This window comes from Chaetomium globosum, genomic scaffold (genome assembly GCF_000143365.1).
Source record: "Chaetomium globosum CBS 148.51 scaffold_5 genomic scaffold, whole genome shotgun sequence".
Classification (NCBI taxonomy): Eukaryota; Fungi; Ascomycota; class Sordariomycetes; order Sordariales; family Chaetomiaceae; genus Chaetomium; species Chaetomium globosum.
The window spans coordinates 1,046,985-1,068,503 of NT_165980.1; the positions used below are offsets into that span (position 1 = coordinate 1,046,985).

Here is a 21,519-nt window from a genome sequence, read left to right on the forward strand (position 1 = left end):
CTAGGCGATCTCGTCCTCAGCCTCCATCGGCTGCGCCGTGTCTGCCTCTCCATTCCCTTGCTGTTGCTCCGCCGCCGCCTCCGCGGCCTGCGCCCTCCGCGCCCTCTCCTTCTCGGCCTCGACCAGGAACGCCTCCTCAATAGCGGCGCGGCGCCTAAACACGCGCAGCCAGCGGGCGCCCCACGAGCGCACGAGCTTCTCCCCCTCGCTGTTGGCCTCGGTCTCGGAGGACTCGATCATCTCGTCCTTGCTCCCCGAGGCCCACGAGGCCAGGGCGTCCTCAATGGCGGCGAACAGCGCGCGCATGGCCTTGATCTCGTCCTCGTCCTCGGCGGCGAGGGCGGGCTTGGCGACGAGCTGGCGCACACGGCCGGTGACCTTGATGACCGTGTTGAACACCATCTCGTACACGTGGGAGACCGAGAGGGCCTCGCCGCGGGTGTTGCCGGCGCGGCTGACGAGGGCCCAGGTGATGACGGTCTCCGGGGTGAGGATGCTGTAGTTGAGCAGCTTCTCGATGATGGAGAGGGCGACGCCCGGGTGGGCGGACCAGTAGGCCATGGTAGCCGAGATGATCTGGGAGCGTGCGGCGTCCGAGGCGGCGCCCGCGTCGGCGAGCCGGTCCTTGGTGCGCTCGATGGCCGCGAGCACGTGGGAGAGGGACTTGCTGCCGACGTGCAACACGCACGTTACGAACACGTCGGTGCTCGCCACCAACGCGTCGATCTCGCGGTCAATGGCCTGTGACTGGATGCGCTGGATGACGGCATCGATCTCTTCGTCGTCCGCTTTGCGCTTGAGGAGGCCGGCAATCTCACGGCCTTCGGCTGCGAAGGGGGTGTCTATTTTCGTTAGTTTGGGCTGAAAGCTAAGAGTGATGAGGAACCTACCATCTTTAGAAAACTTAAAGTCCGGCATATCCTTTTCCTTCTCCGGGCTGATCATCTCCTTGTATGGGTCTGGCAAGGTGTTCTTGATGCGCTGTGCGAAGCTGAGCCTGATCTCCTTGTCGAGGGCTCCGGCGATGAAGGCCTTGCGCGGGTGCGCATCCGGCAGGGACACGTCATCCACCCACTCAGTCCACTTCCAGGTAAAGCCAAAGTTGCTCAGATGGTGCGCGAACCAGTCCACGAAGCGGGAGGAAAGCTCCAGATCTAGGCGGGGTGTGTTGCGGTAGAGGTGGCGGATGGCACGGCCTAGACTCGGCGCAATCGCCGCCGGCGCGAGCTTGCACGCCTCGGTGAGGACCGAGTGGTAGTAGACCAGTTTCTGCTCCGGGGTCGGCAGCTGGAATAGCTGCGAAAATACGGCGTCCACTGCGACATCTTCTGGCTTCCACGTAGACTTGGGCGGCTCGATATCCCGCAACTTGTCGAACGGTGTAGCCCTCGCCGCAAAGGTCCGCGGAGAAAAGTAGCAGTCCAGGTCAATCAGATGCCGCGCTGTGACGTTGCGGTTGATGTGGAGGACGTTGATCGTGTCCAGCAGCGCATCTCGAATCACAGACGCAGCAATGTGGGTCAGGGGAGGCACCGACTCTACGTCCTGTCCCGCGTAGACCGAGAGGTAGATCTCCGGGAACAGCGGTCGCGGCCCGGCAACGACCGTCTCGGGGATGGTAATGGGTGGGGAGCGCATGTTTCGGGGCATCGTCGAGCTTCGACCGCTGCTCGACCTCCCCGATAGGAAACTCCCACGGCCTCGGCAGGCAGGACAGCGCCCACCCATTGTTGGCTTCGTTCTGAAGCTGGCTCTGCAGCAGCCCAATTAGACTCTGGGGTTGCGGCGGGCTCTCCCCCTCGGCGTCTGGCTGGTACGGTTCGATGAGCGCCTGGAGTGTCTGCGGCTCCGAGGCGATAATCTCGGTCTTCTCCATCAGGTCCACCGCCTTTTGCACCCACTGCCCCGGCGCAGCGACCATGATGTACGGAAGCGTCAGGAGAATGATCTTGACAATCTCGGTGCCAATCGTCTGCGTAACCAGTTAGCAACCAACCGCGCCTTTGTTCCCTCTTACCCTACCCCCAACACCCAACCACAAGAAAGAAGGAAAAGCCAAACTCACATCCTCCGAACTCGCCGTCTGCAAGTCCACCGCCCTCGCAAACAACTCCTCCAGCACGGGAAACACGCCCTCCCCCTCCAAACACCCCTGCAAGCACGCCAACAGCTTCAAATAAAGCTTCGCCTCCCTCCACTCGCCAGCGCCAATCTTGCCCTCCACCAACGGCCCCAACTTCGCCAACAGCATATCCACCACCTCGGGCCGAGCCGTATTCGCCAGCAGCACCACGGCGGCCACAAACGGCGTCTTGAGCGGCTGCTCGACGGCCAGCTGCAGGACGAGGTCGACAAAGTTGGCGCGCAGCAGCTCGTCGTCCCAGTTGTCGGTGAAGAGCGTGGCGATGGCCTGCGCCTCCTCGTGCCAGGGGCGCATCGGGTTCTCCGCGATGGCCACCAGCTGCTTGCGCACCCGCACGTGCGGCGGCGCGTCATAGCGCCGGCGCGCGCCGCGGCGGTCGTGCTCGTCGTCGTCTGTGAGGGAGGGAGGGGAGAGGGGTTAGTTTTCCTTTTTTTTTATCATTATTTTTTTTACGTCTGGTTGGGCTGGGAGGGAGGAGGGTGGAGGGTGTTGATTGTAGGGAAGCTCACCTCGGTAACGGCGCTTCTTGGGGTTGTAGCTGCTGCCGCCGCCGCCCCCTCTGCGGTCGTAGTCCGCCATTGTGGGAGGATTGTTGGCTCTAGGAGCAATCGCGATCGATAATTGCGGTCGAGAGTAGGTGTGGTGTGATGGGGGATGGTTGGAGAAGTTTTGTTGGCTGGGGTGGTTGATTATTTGCTGACAGGAAATGTATGTAAATGTAACCGCTGCTCACAGAAGACACGGCTTCGCGAAGAAGTTCACTCTCCAGTGCCAAACGCGAATTGAGAGTGGGTCGGGTCGCTGCAGGAGAGCAGCATTAGTTAGATCGATGGTTGCCTGAGATGCTGGGCACCCTTGCAGGCTGAGGGAAGCTTGTGGGGGAAATGGGGAAATAAATGGCTGTTGTCTCAATTGTCTGTTGGATTCAAGGACTCGAGCTTCCAACAACTTGAACCACCAATTGAAGAAGTTACAAGTGAGCTTGGATGTTTACCGACTCAATATAGCATATACCAACCGGAAACAATATCTCCCCGTTAACACGCACAATCCTTTCGATCACCCATTAACTATCTGTTTTCATTATCTGTCCTCGTATCGACTCTAGCCGATTCAAGCTCTGGATTTTGAGCTTCTGGTCGGGTTCCATGGGCAAATTATCATGGAAGGTAGGTACTCCTGTCATCACTGCTACTCGGGCTCACCACGACCATCACTTTTCATCCCGCCGGCACGATCACTCGCGCACACACAGTTGACTGCCTTAACCAATTGATAACGCAATAAGAGTCTTTTTCAGCCATGCCTCGGGGTACCAAACACGGGGGCAGCTCAAGCATGCCCGTTTTCCAGCACCAAAACCACTCAGATAGCCGCTATCCCCACGATGGAGGTGTAAAGGTTGTTGAGTCGAGTTGAGGAAGGGGGTTTGGTTGGGCGGAACGCAGTGAGACGACGAGCAAATAGAGCCACGACAACCAACCACCCAGTCTGCGGAGAACAAGAACACAACACGAACCCGTCCCATTTCTCTCTCTCGTCTTCCTCTCCGCCGTGCTTGCTTGCTAAAGGAGTCATCATCATCTACCCCCACCGACCAAAAACCAACCAGACCCCCAGCGCTTTGCTACCTTTATGTCCATCAATCCCACACTATATGGTCTCCCATCGGACCACCCTGATTGTCTCCTCCCTTGCAACTCCCCGCGAGGGTTGATCGCCAGTAAAGGTGAGAGACGAGGCTCGCAAGGCCAACGGCGTCAAGCCGCCGGTTCCCGACCTCCACAATCCACACAAAAAACCTAAGTTATATGCCATGGCATCCACATTCCCCTCAACAGCTACCTCCCAACAAAAACAAGGCGATGGTCGTGTGAACAAATTTCGGGAAAGTAGTAGCAACAGGGGCAGAAACGCTCCCCCAACCACTATAATCATTGTCGTTTTGTGCGTGCTACCACGGCACCAAAGAAACATGGAGCCTTGGCCGAAGCGAGGTCGAAGATGGCGGATGAAGTAAGCAAAAGCCATCTCGGTCTTGCAGAAAAAAGAAGAGCTCTAAAACGAAGAAGAAAAGAAGCGAAGAAAAAAAAAAGGGACCGCGGTCGTGGCGCCTTTCCCCCCAAAGCGGCCCTGCTTTCAACCACCCGGTTTCGTGCCCGCTCCTATCGAGGATGACTACCCGCGGACTATGGCTGTGTCCCGACCTGGACTAACATGCACCTCCACACGCGCATCTCTCGACACAGCTTGCTGATGGCAGGTCGTTTCGGCGGGGCTCGAGTCTCATCGCCCTGAAGGTTTTCTTTTTTTTCATTCGCCACCTCTTTGCTCGATGTGGGGTATCTCAATGGCAATTCCTTTCTGTCATCATCATGAACGGGGCGAGGGACCGAGAGTTGCTGCCTCCGGCTGCATCTCCGGGACGATATGTTGCTGGCGATGTACAGCATAAACTCCCAACATAACCGACACTGTTAGACCGTGACTTGAGAGCGAAAGCTCGTCAAGGCCGGCCAACTCAATCTAACTTCGCCATCATCTCCTGCTTCGCCATGGGTGTGAAGTTGCTAATATCGAGACCCCTCTCCATGAGCACCGGGATCATGTGGGGAGGGACGAGCTGGTCGTTTAGATGGGGGGCAATCGACAACTCTGGAATGGGTTGTGGTCAGTATACGTGTATTGCAGAAATAAGTGATAGAGACAGCAAAGGATCCTTACCATGGCGTGAGAAGTCGAACAGGGCAGGGAGATCACGGACTTGGCCTGTTCCGTGCCTCGAATCCGGAAGCCTGGTGTTGGGATCGCGGAGCTCGTCGAAGAACGGATGAACCATCGCATTGACGGCGGCCAGGCGCTCCGTCGGGGTGTACTCGAGCAAGCGGCCGATCAGATCGATGGCATTCGCATCCGCCTTCCGGAACACCTTGTTGAACGGATGAGGCTTGATCTGGGGAAACTTGTGCTCCATGTAGTTCGGGTTCATAGTTCGAATCTGCTCGCGAGTCGGCGTGCCCAGGACCTTGATGATCTCGACGAGTTGATCGATACCCGACTCTCCGGGGAAGAGCGGTTGCCCCAACATCAACTCCGCCATGACACAGCCGGTTGACCACACATCTAGTAGGCTCGAGGTCAGTTGCTGTTGCTACCCGAGAGCAGGGGCCGAGTTAGTTCCCCCCTTGCGGGTACTTACCAATCTTAGTTGTGTAGTTTGTCGCGCCGAAAATCAATTCCGGGGCGCGGTAGTATCGTGAGCAGATATACGAAACGTTCGGCTCGTTTTCGACCAGGATCTTGGCGCTACCAAAGTCACAGAGCTTGAGGACTCCGGTGGTGGGGTCTAGGAGGAGGTTCTGGGGCTTGATGTCGCGATGGCAGATACCCTGCGAGTGGATGTAGGCCAAGGCTCTGAAAAGCTGGTAGATGTAGAGCTTGACTTCGAGGGTAGGCATGGTCGTCTTCATCTTATTGAAGAACCGCGACGCCCGATACACGGTCTCTGGGACGAACTCCTGCACGAGGTTCAGATAGACCTCGTCTTTCTGTCATCGAATGAGTATAACCCCATTTCACCCGCGTCCGCGAATAAAACTTACGCGCTCCCCGTTTGAGTAGTAGAAAGCCTTCAGCTGCACGATGTTGGGGTGCCGCACGATCCTCATGATTTGCAGCTCGCGGTTCTTAAACCTCTTGTCCTGCAGGACCCGCTTGATGGCCGCATCCTCGTTTGATGGCGACAGCTTCGTCTGGAACACTACGCCAAAGGACCCGTTGCCGACAATCTTGCACTGGGTGTACTGTAAGTCGCGGGTCTCGCCGGTGATGCCGTCTTGGACCTTTTCGCGGATTACTTCTGCAGTGCTCGTCAGTATGCTGTCCGCCCGTCCGACGTCGGGCAATGTGGGGCGCGGCCTCACCTCCCATCCGCAGGTTGTTGAATGCTGCTGGCCTATTCGACGCCATGGCTGCGGTCCGTGGTGTGTTCTACCGCACGAAAAAGGCGATCAAATGGTACTGGTGGTGGGCGTAAAGAGGGATAAACCGGAAGAGCGTCGGTGTCGGCCGTGTTGGGCAACAAGTCGATGTATACGCGAGCGAAAAGATGGTGGTTACTGGGCTTGATGTTCGGATCCGGTGCCTTTTTTTTTTTTTTTTAGAGCGGCCGGGAAAATAGGTGCGCGATTCGGGGTCGAATTGACGATTTCCTTCAAGATGTAGGGATCGTTTGGGTGTTGGTAGTTCGTTGCCCGATGCCGGGGTATCGATTCCTTGGGGCGGGAGCGATGCACTTGGCGGCGCAGAGTAAATTCCAGGCGGGGAGCTGGTGCAGCTGGCGTGGGCTGCAGACAAACTTCCGGGTGGGGTGTGTGTGCTGGAGTAGGTTGTGTGAGGGAACTCTGTTTAAGTAGGGCCCCGCGGTTAGATAAAACTTCTGAGAAGTTCGTGAGTCACGCGATGATCTGCCGATGAGCTGAGGAAAGCGTGGTGGTGAGGTTTCCAAAGTTGGGTGGAGACCATGTGAATGTTGCGAGAAGGGAAGGATGTGAGGGCAGCAAGAAGGGGAGGTTTGAATTTCAGAGGCCGGGCCGGGATGAAGTGAGGTTTTGGAGGGGCGGGCGCGCTAGCTAAGTGAAATGACGGCGGGGAACAGCAGGGCACTGTGGTGGCGACCACCCACAAGGGCAGCCTGGCGTGTGCAGCAAGCGGCGCTGGCCAGGGTCAAGTGGCTCCGCGAGGATGCAAGACGCATGGACTCGACGACGGGCGGCTTGATCTGGATCTGGCCTACCAGCAAGAACAAGCAAAGCACCTCCGCTGCAGTGCACCGCGATCAAAGAAATGGCCGACAGCGAATAGCGCAACGTCGCCGTAAGCGGTGCGACATGGAAAAGGGGATTGGGAAGGCGCAAAAGAGGGAACAGGAACGGAACAACAAGGAGCAACAAATGGAACAGCGGCCGCGAGACGAAACGGATCGACGTGCGCAAGACTGCTGTTTTTTGGCTGTTTTTTCGCTGCTCTGCCTGCTGCAAAAATCCTGCCTCTTCGCATGCTGCAGCCCGCGCGCATCTGGTGAGGTCAGATGGCCACAGACTTGGCGCTCTGTACGATCGCTGCAGCCAACCAGCGCAGGCCAGATGAGGGGTTGGGGCCGGGAAGGGGCAAGGGTTGGGAGGCAGGTGAGTGTTTTGGGATAGCTCGGTGTAGGGCGAGACCGCGAAGAGAAAGGGGGACACAAGAGTTGAAACAGACAGCGGGAAACCTCAGACACTTACGCGCGCTTGTTTTTCGTGTTGCAGCGAGATTGTGCGCAGAGCCCTTTGGGGGGTTGGAGGAGGATTGGCGAGACGAACGGGCTCTGCTCGCGTGGTGAGGGGTTCGCTCCGGGCCGTCGTCAGTTTAACTAACTAGCTCCAACGCAGCCCAGGGTTGGCAAGGCGGCCGCTGTGGCTCGTGTGGCCTTGCCCGGTGGAATGGGAGGTGACGAAGTGGAAATAGCCTCCGTTTGGTTGGTCAGGACGGTTGATTGTTGGTCTGGGAGACGCCAGCCCCAAGATCAGCGGCACAGGTTCCAAGTTGTTGACACAATTGATGGGAAGAAAGGTGACAATGCAACTCTCCCGCTAAACAAAGAGAAACTCGGGGGTGCTTGGGGTAGGCGATGAAATGACAGCAATAGCGTGGGTAAGGGACGGGAGGTAGGTGGCCCGTGTCCTGTGCTGGTGTGCTTTGGGCAGATAATGGCCAGTGCCCCTTCAACGGCGTCACTGACGATACACTCGTTTTTGCTGCCAGAGGTGTGAGGTGCCCGGGCCAGAACCTGTTCGTACTTTCTAACGCTAGGTAGCTCCCTAGCTTTGAGCCGCAACTTGGTATGACTAGGGGAGCTAAATTAGAGCCGTTGCATCTACAAGCAGATACCTACACTATGACGCCCATTGATGCTTGTGACGTGATCCGATGGCGATGGGGAGAGATCCGTTCTCGTACCTGACGGGGTCTTAGAAATAGCCTCAAAGTGCGCCAGCGAGCTCTGGTGGGGACAGGCTGCTCGGCGTGCCAGGCCGCCTGCAAGCCAGTGAGCCAGTGCTTGGTGGCTTCCGAGCGTCTCGAGTGTGTGGGTCAATCCTGCCGTCTTTGTTCGCCCCCCGCCCCCCCTGTAAAGGTAAGAGGCCCGATGTGGAGCAGAGTTGTATTGGTCACCTGCTCGCTTCTCGCTTCCGGGACACAAATAGCTCTCACGGGGTCCAATTGATGAAAGGGTTCCCAGTTTGAAGATGTTTAGATGAATGGGGTAATTCGGTCAACATCTACGCATTTTTGAAGCCTCGAGTAATCAGGTCTCCGTGAGTTGTTGACGGGGCATTCCGGTTGCGGTCTAGGTGAGTTTTACAGCTTGGGCGGTTAGTGTGCAACATGAGCAAGCAGGTGGGCGAAGCATGAGACGCGCAGTGGCAACTCGCGCAACAGGCTCTTCGAAGCAGCTGACCCAGAGAGCCTGAGACGCGGCGAAAAGACTTTGTTGACACTTGGTTGAGAAAACCTTCAATCGGCACGTGGTGCTCAAGAGACGAGTTTCAACATAGCTACCTTTCCCAAGGGGCCGTCTCGCGGCCCGAGGCCGACTCCTCCTGAATAACTATTCTGGCATTCCGGTGAGACGGAATCGGGTCTGTGGGTGCCAGGTGGACGGGACGACGGGAGAGCATGAGGAGCGACGATCTGCGCCAGGCTGTCAAAAGACAATGTGGGTTGTCTTGCATCGATCCGGAACTTCCATGTCTCCCTGTTCCAACCCGGTGACGCCTCTGAGTGCTCAACATTTGGCAACTTCGTCAGCCCTTCGCTTGGTCTCCGAGATGCAGCACTAGGGCGTGCTCTCATAGGCTTGTTCCTGAGAACTCAATCCCGTCCCCTTTGCGATCTCCCCCACTCTGATCGTGGCATGTTGCTGCCGTGTTCGTTGGGTGCCAGCTTTCTGACGATGCTGCCAGCGCCGAGTGACGATGGTGGGGCAGCTGCGGATTGGATTGTCTTGCTCCCATGTATGTACCTCGACCAAATAGTCCATGATCAGCCATTACCCGCAGCCCTCTGCTCCATCGTGCTGCCACTCCGCAACAACTCGGGAGGTGTGCTGCACGAGACTCATTACGGCCAGCGTGGTCCGCCATCGTGCCAGCAAGATGGGACTGCATAACTAGGGAACTGGCAAGCATCGACAACATGACCCATTCCAAAGCCTAATGACGGCGCCCTTTCCCGAAGGCTATGAGAAGTGAGAACCCGAGAACTGAGAGCTTCGTAGTCTCACAGCATACATCCATGAGGGGCTGCCACGCAAAACGGCGATCCGCCTTGCTGCAAGGATCCCCGATTGGGGTCGTGGACAGCCCGATGCTCGCATGCGTCATCGAGCCAGTGCAAAAAGCCCAATCGCTCACCATTCTCTCTACCACCAAAGGTGCCCGACACGATCGCATCACTGGCATCTCTGCATGCGTTGTTCTGCGACGTCTGGACTCTGCAGAGGGTGGATCTCTTGAGGCGCTTTGTAGGTCCCATGACCACTTCAAATGAACGAATCCACCCGGATGGACCAGGAAGATCGTGGCTAGGCTGGAATCCTGTTCGTTTGACGGAGCGCCGTGGTCATCTGGGAACCAGAAAAGGGGAGACAAGCATCATCGACTCTCCTGGGCGGTTACTGGACAATGCATTGACGAATGAGCAGCTCCAAACGGAAGCCGGGAGGCACGCAAAAGCATGGAGCTCGTGGGCACTTCATGAATGGCCTGTTTGCCCGTCGCCGCCGAAGTGTTGCTCAGGAGTCGGTTTCGATGCGTCGGCCCGTAAAGGCAAGAGAGAAAAGTCTCGATGCTTTTGTGGCTGGCCATTCATGGTTATCCCGAGTCGATGGCTCCGAGATAGCGCGCCCGCGGACGAGTACCGGGCGCGAAAAGGCCTGATCTGCGGCCGCCGGGCGAACAGCCAAAACCAGTGTTTCCTCCAATTATAGAAACAATCGTGGGATTCAAGACTTTAATTTTCGGAATATACCGCCGCTCATTATTGTGTATATTCAAGAACAATAAGTCTGCGTTCCACGGCAGCGGTCGACCAACATGCTGGCGGGCAGGACTGTGAGAGAATGAGGAGTCGGCTCAGTTGGGTAGGTGCATCCGGCAGTTGAACATGTGATTACTAGTTTATGTGAGATGATTAAATTGGGTGCAACATCCCGCGGCTTGGGTTGGCCGGTGAGAGGGCGGGAAGGTCATTGAAAATATAGGTCCTGTACGAAGTACTACTCGAGCCAGTGCTTGGATTCTAGGTAAGTTGTTGCACGCTCGGGGCTTGTTGGTGAATGCGATACGATACGGATACCCACAGCAGCAACCTCTCATGCCAAGATCCGAGTCTTCAATCGAAGTGGTCCGTGTTTCCCCTGCTGGACCCTTGGATGAGCTGGTGGGGTTACGTGAGCACAGACCTTATCGTTGCAACCGCGACTTCCATCCTCATCCCAAGCTCATGGGCGCAACTTCCATTACGAGGCATTGGCATTAGCCACAACTGATTTATCGCACAAACAACCTACTGTTTTTTTGTTGTTTCTGAGTCATATGTTTAGAAGGAAATGACGACCCATTTAGGGGAGAATGACATGGCTGGCGAGGAGGGTTCACTGGGATTTCTACCAGCAAATTGGCGGATATTGCAGCATCATGCACATTCGCTTCGCTTCGATTTGCTGCACCCGCGGCCTTCCTGCATATATCCGGCCACTCGCGGTTATGCCTCTCGCGCAATTCATTATCGGGTTCCCCAGATGGGGAAATGGGAGACCATAGAGGCCTGTTGTTAGAGAGGGGCGAGTCCCCATCTTGAGCTGTTCTGCTGACGATATCTCGTTATATTTTAGATCTTGAAGGGGAGTCGCCTTTGGAAGAAGTAGTTACACACACGCTCACACGAGTTTTTTGGTGGCACACTTCCCTAAAGTGATGTAGTAACGATTAACTTATATTTGAGATGGTTGTACTTCGTATTCGTTACTCTACCTCCCACATGCTGGTGTGTTGATGGCTCAGCTCAGTTAGTCCCGAATACTGAAGCTGGCCTGCACCGGCAACATCATGCAGGTCACCTTCTGCTCGTTCATTGCCCAGTCGCCCCCCACGGATCTAGCCACGGCCCCCATATCGGGCAGCATGCATTGCGAAGGTTTTAAGAACGGCAACCGACAAAGTCGGAACTCGTCAAAGACGAGTGTCCGGTGGACTGGGAATAGTTCGGCGGTTGGTTTCCGTCCTATCGATGTATAATACCAACGAGAAGCCATTTGCCATCGTCGGCCATGTGCTACCCACCCCGACGCCGGCTCTTACCCAACTCCGCCGGAAACACGGTCCTGCCCCCGCCCTTCAACACCTCCAAACAGTGGGCTACCGTGCGTTGGGCATCAGCGGGAGCAACCGGGACAGCCGAAACCGGAAACATTACGCATCATCATGCATATCGCGCGTGCATGTTTCTGCCCTTGTCCCACGTCAGCAAACCCAACGTCAACATCATATCGTGCGGGCGAGTAAGAGACGAAAGAGTTGGCCCTCACCTGGGGGCCCGCAGCCGCTATGGGAGTGTTTGTGAAGATTGACCTCCTAGGGCGAGTTCGCAGCTCGGTTAGGCTGAGAAATGGGAAGACATGCTGGGTTGTACTAAAGGTTGGAGGAACATGTACATGTACCCTGGTTGCTATTCGCCAATTTGGCCGCGTATGATGTCTCTGAAGTGAGATTGTGAATCTGAAACTAAGAGGAATGATTAACTTATCGTTAGTTATTCGCCCTATTATCGCGTGGAGGATACGTCACGTCATGCATCAGTCATCGTCATCGTTCTCAAGGCAATATCAACCGAGTTCCGTTAAGTTGTGAGGCCCGTGATGCCTTTATCATATCATAGTGATAGACTAAAATTGGCACAAAAACCGCTAGCAAGAGGGCAAACACATCCAAAAGCATGGTTATCAAAAATAATAACAAAAACGAAAAAGAAAACAACAGCAAAAGCTCACCAGCTAGTTCCTTCCCGGGTTTGGGTGGTAGCTGGCTACGAAACCCAAGTTACAGGGTTTACTTCGGAGTAGGAGTGAGCTCGCTGCCCGGGGGTTGGGCTCTTACGACTTGAACTGTCACCACCATCCCTCGACGCTCGAGCCTCCATTCTGTATCGTGCCGCCGCAAGACCCAGGATTAACAGCAGAACCGTAGTCAAGAAAATCCCGTTCTCAGTGACATATTTCCCATGAGAGGGCATCCCCAAACCTCATTGCCAGCTTGAAATGGCAGCACCGGTACACAGGAGGACTCTGGATGATACATGCCAATTACCTGCATATCATACACCGTTCGTTCCCAAGCGCCCCCGTATGCCGTATGAAGCGTAGAAAACGCCAAACCCAATGAAACCGCTAAACCATCCAGCCCATCCCCTCTAATCACGGCATCTCGCCTTCCCCATCAAGCCTCACCCAACAAAAGAAGTCACCCACCCCGCCCCTGATCTGCATCAACCCCAGCCCCTTCCATTACCGCCAGCGGCCCAGCTCACAGAGAGAGGTTATACGAATACTCGTCCTCCATATTTTGGCTGATCCACAAAACCACCGAGCTAGATAGCAAGGGCATCAATTAGCAAACCCAATCCCAACACCAACACAGCCCCCCCTCACCACCCCTCCCCCCAAAAAAGAAATAACTCACCTCAACCCCACTAACGCATTAGCAACCAAATTCTCCACCCCCATCGTCATCGCCGGAAACGCGACCCCAGGCACCACAAACTTGAGCACAAACACCGTCACCCCGCCCGCCATCCCCCCCGCCAGCGCCGCGAAGCCCAGGAACAGCACGACGCGGGCCTTCCAGGCGACGCCCGAGCCCGAGTAGCTGAACGAGTCGGCCGACAGGCGGGCCTTCTCGACGCTGTTGATGATGAGCATGCCCAGCGACGAGAAGAGGAAGGGCAGCCAGTCGACAAAGGTCACGTGCAGGGTGGAGCTGTTGAGCGCGGATTTGGACCACACGGCCGAGTCGAGGAGTGTGTAGAAGGCGAGGGAGAACTGTGTGTGTGTGGTAAAAAGGGGGTTAGTGAGGGGGGGGGTCTTTGCGTGGTCGGTTGGTTGTCTTTGGGGGAGGGAGGAGAGAGGATGGAGGGGAGGGGGTGTGAGGGAGGCACCGTACCAGACCACCAGCGCCGTATACGCCTGCGTTGCGGGCCCAGGCGCTGTTGAGCCATTCTGGCCTGCGGAACTTCCAGAGGCGGTCTTCGGACATGGTGATGGTTGGTTTCGGTTGGGCGGTACGGCGCGGAGCGATTGGCTGGGCGGGAGCTGGAGGCGTCGATTTCGTTGCTTATATCGATGTGATTATGTTGATAAATAACTTCGCTCAAATAAAACTCGGGGCTGGGCGTGGTAAATCGTCGGTGGTTGTTGTGTGGTCGTCGTCGCGGTGGTTGATCGGGGGATGCACGGGGCGTGAGCTCAGCTGCTGTTTCGAGGATGACGACGTTGGAGCGGCTGGGCCGGTTGATCCACCCGCCAAGGCTGACCTTCTTGGCACGAACTGAGCAATGAGCTGCAACAGCACGTGATTACCCTGATCGTTGATGGCTTGCTTGCTTCACTGGAAAGTAATTGGAGACCGTGGTTATATAAACTTATCACTGGAGCGAGGGCGATACTCCTCAACTCGAGTCTCAAGCAAAGAATGCTGATAATCAAAATACCACTGTCAAGCACAATCATTGGCACATTGTCTGTCTACAGTTAACGATCAGCACACGACGGTCTAACCCCCTGAATGTCGAACGCCTCCAATCGTCGCCACTTCTCCGGCTTCCCCATCCGCAACCAAAAAGCCAAAAAGAAAGAAAAAGGCCGAGGCCACATTAGGTAGTAGCGGATAGACCCAAGTATAATGTACAGCAGAATGTCATGTCCTCCCCCCCGGACATCACTGTCAGCAACACCGAAGTGAACACCACCCATCCTCCACAAAGTAAGACGGGGTTATAAGGGTAGGTAGAACAAGGTTAAACCGAGCCTCCAAAAGAAGAGCTCTGTTCGCAGCGTCTAAAGCCGCGGCAACGAAGAAGAATTCCCCACCGCAAATAGCCAGACAGAGACAGTGGGAGCGCGTGTCGGACCGAAGCGACGCCGTGTCAAAATAAAGATGCCCAAGCAGACCCTGATCCTGTTGTTGGTGATCGGGCAAAGTACGCCTGCAACGCCCGGAGGTATTCCCCGCCCCGATGTATGTTTAATGTATGAAAATGCGTGCTGCAGGCAGTCAGTCTGCCCGAGAGCACGTGCTTGCTTGCAGCTCATCATCCGGTCGTAGCATTGCGTCCTTGTCTGCTCCTCCAATTCCGTACCGGCTCAAATCAAATCTCAATCGTCTTCATTGCGCCCTCAATCTCCTCTTCTACGGTGGGCTTCCGGTCGGGTGCCGCTGAGCTGTTTGGTTGGGCTGCTCCTGGCTTCTCCGCCTTATCGTCGGCAGGGGCATCGCCGTTGGTCAAGGCGGCTAGCCTCGGGGCGGACTCCTTGTTTTCTTCGTTGCTTTGTCGTGGGGTGTCGACCTCGACCAGCTTCTCACCCGACTTGCCGGCGGCTGGGCTTGAAGCCCCCGACTCCTCCGCCACCCGCGCCAAGGGACTCGGCTTGCCATAGCCGGGCCGGATAGGACTCGGGATAGGCGAGATAACGTTGGGACGCTGCATCGACCGGCCGCGATGCTCACCGTTGGGCTCGGTTGTCGGGCTGGCGTACGGCGAGTTCGGCGCACTAAGCGAGCTCGCCCCGGGCGCCATGGACTTGCGCTTGGCAGCTGTGCGGCCGTGTCTTTGGTCCGCCCGCCACCGCAGGATATCAAAGTAGCCTGGCTCAACGCGGCTTTGCTTGAACTCGCGCAGCTTAAGGTCGTTTGAGTCTTCGTCAACGTACCACCTCCCGCTGCTCAGATCGTCCGCAACAGTGCCGAGGAGATGCGCCCACGACCGCGCGACCACGTACTTCGTGTCATAGTCCCGACCGAAAAGGATGACCTGGCCCCAATGACCCTTGGGGCCGGGCGCAAGATCGATGGCCAGGTTGTTTCCGCCCCAGTCGCGCACAAGGGGAATCCAGGCGGGGTGAGCATACGCCTTCTGGATCGCATTCGGGGGAACGCAGTCTTGACGGGCCATCAGGTCTTGCCGCCAGTTCCCGTTTCGCGGCGATGTTGGGGCTGAGCTTGACGAAGCCGCCGCTGATGTAGATGCCTGGCTGCTGCTACCACCGAGAGCCTTGGACGGGACCGCCGGCCGGGGGAAAGTAGACTCCAGCAGGAATTCCTGGTTCACCTTGCGCCAGTTCTCCCATTCCTGCACGATCTCCTCGCAGTCCATAAGCATGGCGCTAAAGAAGATACCCGTGGGGGTCCCGCCGCGCTCTTGGCCATCATGTAACTGGAGTGATTCCCGAACATCCTGGGGAAGTGAGCAATCGAGCTGGTGTTCTAGGTCGTTGATATCGTTGGACGTGCATCCTTCGCAAAGCTGGTCGAACAACTCGGGGTAGTTCTCTTCGGCCCAGTTGTCGATCTTGTCCCACGAAGCGCCGACAGGTGGAGGCGGTGGCATTCCGTCGCGGAAAGATTGCATGGGGATCTCGCCCGTCGGACTCTGCATCTCGAAACCATCGTTTGCGGTAGACTGCCGTGCAGATTGCGATCTCATGCCGGGGGAGTAGGGCCTGGGGGAGGTGACGGCGTTTCCGGCCGCGTCGAATGTGGAGGATGAATGGCGACTCGACTCATCGTGGTACGGCGATGTGATGTCGGCACGGGAGTCGCCGGCGGTCGCGACCGAGGTCAACCCGTTTCTCGCGTTCAAGGGGACATGGCGCCCAGTTCGGTAGGGGGAGTCGTGATTGGAATCTGGCTATCGTTAGTAAATCGCGAACGTAGGGTTGGAATTCCGAGGTTTGCTAACGTCGGTCATCGCTGGTCATGGTATGCCAGAAAGATTTGAAGACGGTGCCTAGGCTGGATTCGGAACAACTGATTAGCAAGTGACAGACAACCGCAGAGGTATGAAAATGCAGAGCTACTCACGAATCCATTTTGGGCAACGGGTTATGGACGTGACGGGGAGCGATAGGAGGACCGTAAAATCAATCGAGAAAAAATGGCGAACCGCGTTCCCCAGCAGCCGTACAGAGGGCAGCGGGTGTGCGCCGAAAGGGAGAGCGAGGGTGAAGTTGGCGCCGAGACTCCGGCTGGGAGAAGAGAATCCAAGGCCCGCACACGAAACCAACCAAGGGATTTAGGGACCGAAACAACCAAACGAGCGATGCGGTCCGCATTGATGACAGTGATGTACGTTAGTTAGGTGAGGCAGTTAGTCCGGCGGCTGGAGGAAAACTAGGAAGACAATGACGAGAGAAGGTTGCTTGTGGGCTTCCAAGCTTCTCCTGTTCGGGTCAGGTCGGGAAAGGAATCAGCCAATGCAAGCCTTTCTAAACGGTGAGCCTGCCCGACTACAGCACTTTTAATGAATGGAAGGGGGTTGCTAAGGGGGGAGCGTTCCCACTTTGCTCATGGTGGTGGGGCGTGACAGGCTGGGGAGTGTTGAAGCCAGCTGCAGGCTCTGATTTCAGCACCCTCGGGGGTCCACTGCGCAGAATGCCAAGCGGATTAGGGAGAACATGTCATGTTCTATTGGAGCATTCTCGGCTGGAGGCAGCCCCTGGAGTGAATGCAGGATCAGGGGCATTAACATGGGGGCGTTGGGACAATACCGGTTCTTGTAACAACGGCACTGCAAAATGGAATGTTACCTTCTATCAGAGCAATCTCGGACCTTAACACAGCACCAAGCTTTTGACAAGGCGAGCCTTGGCCGCAATTGACACAACGTCACTGTTGCGCGGTCGATTGGCATCCGAGATTTTGAGGGTTAACCCAACCAACCTGTCACTGCTTGACCGTGGTAGGTGCTTTAATAGGTTCCTAGGTAGGTATTCCACATGTGGCAACCGACACTAAGGGATTTGTAACCTCGAGAGTGTGGGGAACAAGTCTTGTTATGATCCATGTAAAAATAGAATATGCAACAGACCCAACTTTGTGAGTTAGCACAGGAGGCACACTTCTCTGCCCTCTGGGACTTCAGTCTAAGCACGTGCTACGGTAGTTGGTTGATATCCGGACAGATCTTTTAGTTACCTATAGGTTGTACTTGATATCGAGGCCGCCTGTTATCTCCCCTTACAACAATCCCGCAGTTTCGCACCCACCGCTGCAACTTTCACCGAGTCGATCCCCACCTCAGCTGGACAACGATCAGCGGCTCGGATCTCGCCCTACTCTCGGTGTCTCGCCACTCCATCGTCACCCAGCCCGGCGGACAACAAGCGCCGTCATTTCGCATTCACCCTCTCCGATTAAGGTAACCCTCAGAAACTAAGACAAGCCAAGACCAAGCAAGCATTTCAGAGACCACTCCCCCAAACCGGCGCAACCACCGCCTGACCTCAAATTCCTAAACTCCGAAACAAACAACCGCCCTTACACAACCCAATCCTACCCGCCCTCCCCCAATTGACCCCAAAAAGTAACCCCGCACCGGAGGTCCTGTCTAGGGATCGGCGGCGGCTGCTGCTTTGCTGCTTGCTGGTTACGTCCGTTCTGCTGAGGTTGACAAGCCTCCCGGGTTCTGTTTCAACCGGCCCATGAACTTAGCCCAGCCCTGGACTAGGTAGGTCGGCCCAGACCAGCAGACCTCTACGCGGCCCCAGGAAATAGACGGTGCTTGTTGTTTCAACCCCAGTTTGGGGCGCCAAAGTACCTTACCCAGGCTTTTGTGTTTGGGGGTTCAACGGCTTGTTTCGAGTTTCAGACGGGGTAGCAATGGGCTTGGCTTTTTGGGAGGGGACGGCGGATGATGCACCACCGTTTTTGCAGTTGGAAACGGCAGTTTGCAGATACGGGGTTGATGATCCCGATGGACCGCGTGCAGGTTGTTTGTTGATAGTGCTGTGTCCGGTATGGGGCCACCCAGGCAGATAGTGCGGCCTGCGGGCACTTAATGCGAGTAGCCTTGAGGTAGGGTGTAACAGGAAGTGAATGGGAGACGAGGCCATGGCCGCCTCGACCATGCCCCAGTTCAGGCGATAAATCTGAAGTCGTGGTCGGGCAAGTAGTGCAATGCACATTGTAAAGAGCAAAGCAAAATGCACCATGTATGCGCATCGTACACCCACAAGGTGCCATTTTGACCACAGCATTTGGATAACCATCACACGATGGCCCCAAGCTTCCACGACCTCTCATCACACATGCTACCAGCTTAGAACCACGCCACCCAATTTCCCACTATCTAGCGTCCAACCGCCAAACTCCACAACCCCCATCCCGCCCAAAACAACCCCCCTTATCCGTAAATGGCACCGACCTAGCTCTGCCACATATACTCGCTCAACCCCAACAGCTTATCCGCCAACTGCCTCTTCGCAGCAGCCGCCACCCCCCTCTCGGGATCCGCAAGCTGCTCGCTATAGCACAGTTCCAACAGCGCCTTGAGCTCGTCATACGTAAAGCTCACACCACCACCACCACCAGCCCCGGCCGCCTCCTCCCCATCACCAGCAGCAGCAGCAGCAGCATCCCTCGCCCTCTCGGCATCCTCCTTGGCACGCTTGACAATCCCATCCGGCCCCGCGGCAAACAAGCCAAAGTACTCCCTCGCCCTGGCCAACTCGGCGCCCGGCCCGACCTCAATATTCTTCAGATTCTGCTGCAGGACGAGCACATTCAGGCGCATGCGACCACAGCCCTTGGCGTTCATGGGGGCGGTCATGGCGGCGTTGCGCACGAGGTACGAGTTGATGAGCAGGCCGAGGCCCGTGCGGACGAAGGCGACCTCGCGCTCGCGCAGGAAGTGCGAGGTGGTCTCGTCGAAGGCCACCATCTCGTTGTTGAGCGAGAGGATCTCCGGGTCGGGCTCGGTGACCTCCTGCTCGAGGAGGTAGGGTGCGGTTTGGGAGGGGGAGAGGGCTGTGCAGAGGGAGTGCAGGATGCGGCAGCGGACTTTCGGCGTGTAGGGTTTGGAGGGCTGTGGTGGCGAGGGAGGTGTAGGAGGTGAGGATGCTGTCGAAGGATCTGGGTGGGGGGTGGGGGTTAGTTTCGGTGGTTTAAATAGGGATGGGTCAGGGGGGCGGGTGGAAAAGAGGTGGGCTGGAAACTTACAGGACGGTCTCTTGCGTCATGGGCAAGTATACTGGGCCCTCGTCTGCGGTGGCCTTGTTGGGGTCGTTGAGCAGCGTCCAGCGTTTCTTTTCGGGTTTGGGAAGACTGGAGCGGGACGAGTCGGTCTCGTTCTTGGTGATGTGCCGCAGACTGAGAATCTTGACCGAGAGCCACTTCATGCTGGTGTACAACAGGCAGAGCGATGAGATGGTGTCACGGTCTTGGATGATATCACTGGCGTCGAGCCTTTTCACCTTTGTTTGTGCCATGAGCAGGTCGGCCTCTTTCTCGAGGAGTCCGAAATCGGTCGCCTCGGCCTCCCATAGCTTCTGCATCATCTCGTGGACCTCACTCGGTTCAAGAGCCAGCACGGCAGATGCCCGTAGCTCCTCGGCGCTAGATGCTTCTTCTTGGGTTTTGGTGACCAAGGCCTTGTACCAGGTAAAGCACCTGTCATAGTACCGAAGCATTTGGCTTATAATGAGCGCGCTGAGTGCCTGATCGTGTGGGATGGTGCCCAGCATTCGACAGAATGCCGTCACAATCGTAAAGAAAGCTGTCGCACCCTTGAACACGGGCCGTTTAGCAACCCGCGCCCACTCCGAATCCTGGAAGAAGGCATCCGCCTCGCCAAAAACGGTGTCGCTGAGCTTTCCGAGGGTTTCGTCCAGTTGGGGTTGGAAGACGTTGACGAGGAAGTTATCGAGGAACGACGTGAGGGTGCTGGTCGCCAGATCTGATCCGGGCGGGACGATGTTCTTTAGACGCTGCAGAAAGATGAGAGTAGGTGGCAGCAACAAGCTCATGTTGAATACGCTAGGCTCGACCAACGACTTGTATGTCCCGCTGCCCTGGTTACTGCCGTAACCGGTAGTGCTCTTCCGCGTGGCCGGGTCAGACCGTGGGACAACCAGGCCCTTTTTGCCATCACCCTTGCGTGAGCTGGAGGTCAAGCCCGGCACAGCAGCTTGGATGATGCCGTCCAAGGCCTCGTATTCGGTTGCCATCTCGGTCGACTTGGAGTCGACCTCAGAGAACTTGAAGAGGTGCTCCCGCGCCGCATCCTTCGTCCCGTTCATCCCCATGCCAGGCCTGGGTGAAGAGCGGAACTGGTAGACGTCGGCATCCGTCGTGACATAGTTATGCAAGAGGGAACGGATCTCGTTTTGATACAAATTCCAGAGCTCCTTGAAGCTGCCCAGCAGCGCAATGTTATTGCCGGCTCCCTCGCGGCGAATGAGCGCTTTGATGGATTCATGGAACACGCGGTGACCCTCAGCCATGGCCTCGAACTTTCCGTAGAGCGTCCAGAGCAGATCGTAAATGACATCTGCCCTCATCCTGGTCTCGCGCTGTCCGTAAATATGGAGGCCATGGGAGCCATTAGAGCCACCCCTCAAAGAGCTGGGGTGTTTTTGATCGATGTCGTTAATGGTTTCGTTCACCACCGCAAACAGTTCAACGGGTAACCTCTGCTTTAGTGTGTCGACGGCAGACTCTAACCTCCCCAACCTATTCAGAGCCTCAACTAGCAGCGTGACGTAATAGAAGGTGTCGGCTTCGGGGTTCTTGTGGGGGTCTTCGGTCACAGATCGGTCCCAATCGATGGTATCAAGAACAGCATGGAATGGCACTACAGCTGGCGCGTCCTTAAAAGCCTTGCCGAGTGCGCCCTGGCTTTTTGGCCAGGTTCTGCCAGCGTTCCTGACAGTATGGGGATTTGAGGTACAGGTGCTCGTGCAGCTCCTCAACCAATATGTCCATCAGCGCGGTCTCCTGATTTGCCAGATAGTTACGCAGCTCGCTCAGTGCCCCGATGTCATCCAGTTCGGGTTTCGTCAACTTGCGCAGGGCGTTTTGGAGGACTTCGACGGCGGTAAGAAAGCGCTTCTCTGATATCCTAGCCTCGAGTTGGTCGGGGACCGCGCGCAAGTCATCTAGCTCGTTCAGGGTCTGCAGTACGCCATCGTACATGTGCGATGTGGCGTGTAGCTTCTTGAGTTCCGGGTCTGTTTGCGCAGAGGGCCGTCTTGGACGTCGCCAGCGACTCCTTGAGGGTGCGCACCTCTT

At 56.5% G+C, this 21,519-nt stretch overlaps 6 protein-coding genes across 6 annotated transcripts in view; 1 reads left to right on the forward strand and 5 right to left on the reverse strand.

The window, feature by feature from the left end:
- CHGG_07165 (uncharacterized protein) lies at positions 1-2,722 on the reverse strand (the record flags this gene model as incomplete). The annotated part of the gene is made up of 4 exons (XM_001224820.1): positions 1-1,675; positions 1,725-1,972; positions 2,066-2,535; positions 2,653-2,722. The coding sequence occupies 4 exons, from the start codon at positions 2,720-2,722 to the stop codon at positions 1-3; spliced, it is 2,463 nt and encodes an 820-aa protein (XP_001224821.1).
- Positions 2,723-4,664: 1,942 nt separating this feature from the next.
- CHGG_07166 (uncharacterized protein) lies at positions 4,665-6,112 on the reverse strand (the record flags this gene model as incomplete). The annotated part of the gene is made up of 5 exons (XM_001224821.1): positions 4,665-4,798; positions 4,868-5,266; positions 5,343-5,691; positions 5,746-6,002; positions 6,067-6,112. The coding sequence occupies 5 exons, from the start codon at positions 6,110-6,112 to the stop codon at positions 4,665-4,667; spliced, it is 1,185 nt and encodes a 394-aa protein (XP_001224822.1).
- Positions 6,113-6,783: 671 nt separating this feature from the next.
- On the forward strand, positions 6,784-7,523 carry CHGG_07167 (uncharacterized protein; the record flags this gene model as incomplete). The annotated part of the gene is made up of 3 exons (XM_001224822.1): positions 6,784-7,129; positions 7,270-7,329; positions 7,450-7,523. The coding sequence occupies 3 exons, from the start codon at positions 6,784-6,786 to the stop codon at positions 7,521-7,523; spliced, it is 480 nt and encodes a 159-aa protein (XP_001224823.1).
- A 5,239-nt stretch (positions 7,524-12,762) lies between these two features.
- CHGG_07168 (uncharacterized protein) lies at positions 12,763-13,491 on the reverse strand (the record flags this gene model as incomplete). Its single annotated transcript, XM_001224823.1, has 3 exons — positions 12,763-12,826; positions 12,919-13,277; positions 13,399-13,491. The coding sequence occupies 3 exons, from the start codon at positions 13,489-13,491 to the stop codon at positions 12,763-12,765; spliced, it is 516 nt and encodes a 171-aa protein (XP_001224824.1).
- Positions 13,492-14,602: 1,111 nt separating this feature from the next.
- Positions 14,603-16,322, reverse strand: CHGG_07169 (uncharacterized protein; the record flags this gene model as incomplete). Its single annotated transcript, XM_001224824.1, has 2 exons — positions 14,603-16,082; positions 16,315-16,322. The coding sequence occupies 2 exons, from the start codon at positions 16,320-16,322 to the stop codon at positions 14,603-14,605; spliced, it is 1,488 nt and encodes a 495-aa protein (XP_001224825.1).
- Positions 16,323-18,655: 2,333 nt separating this feature from the next.
- CHGG_07170 (uncharacterized protein) overlaps positions 18,656-21,519 on the reverse strand; it is a gene marked incomplete at both ends in the record, with an annotated part of 3,890 nt that continues 1,026 nt past the window's right edge. The window contains 3 exons of the mRNA XM_001224825.1: positions 18,656-19,315; positions 19,482-21,126; positions 21,179-21,458. Coding sequence (XP_001224826.1) covers positions 18,656-19,315; positions 19,482-21,126; positions 21,179-21,458 — 2,585 coding nt within the window. The remainder of the gene's footprint in view (positions 19,316-19,481; positions 21,127-21,178; positions 21,459-21,519) is intronic.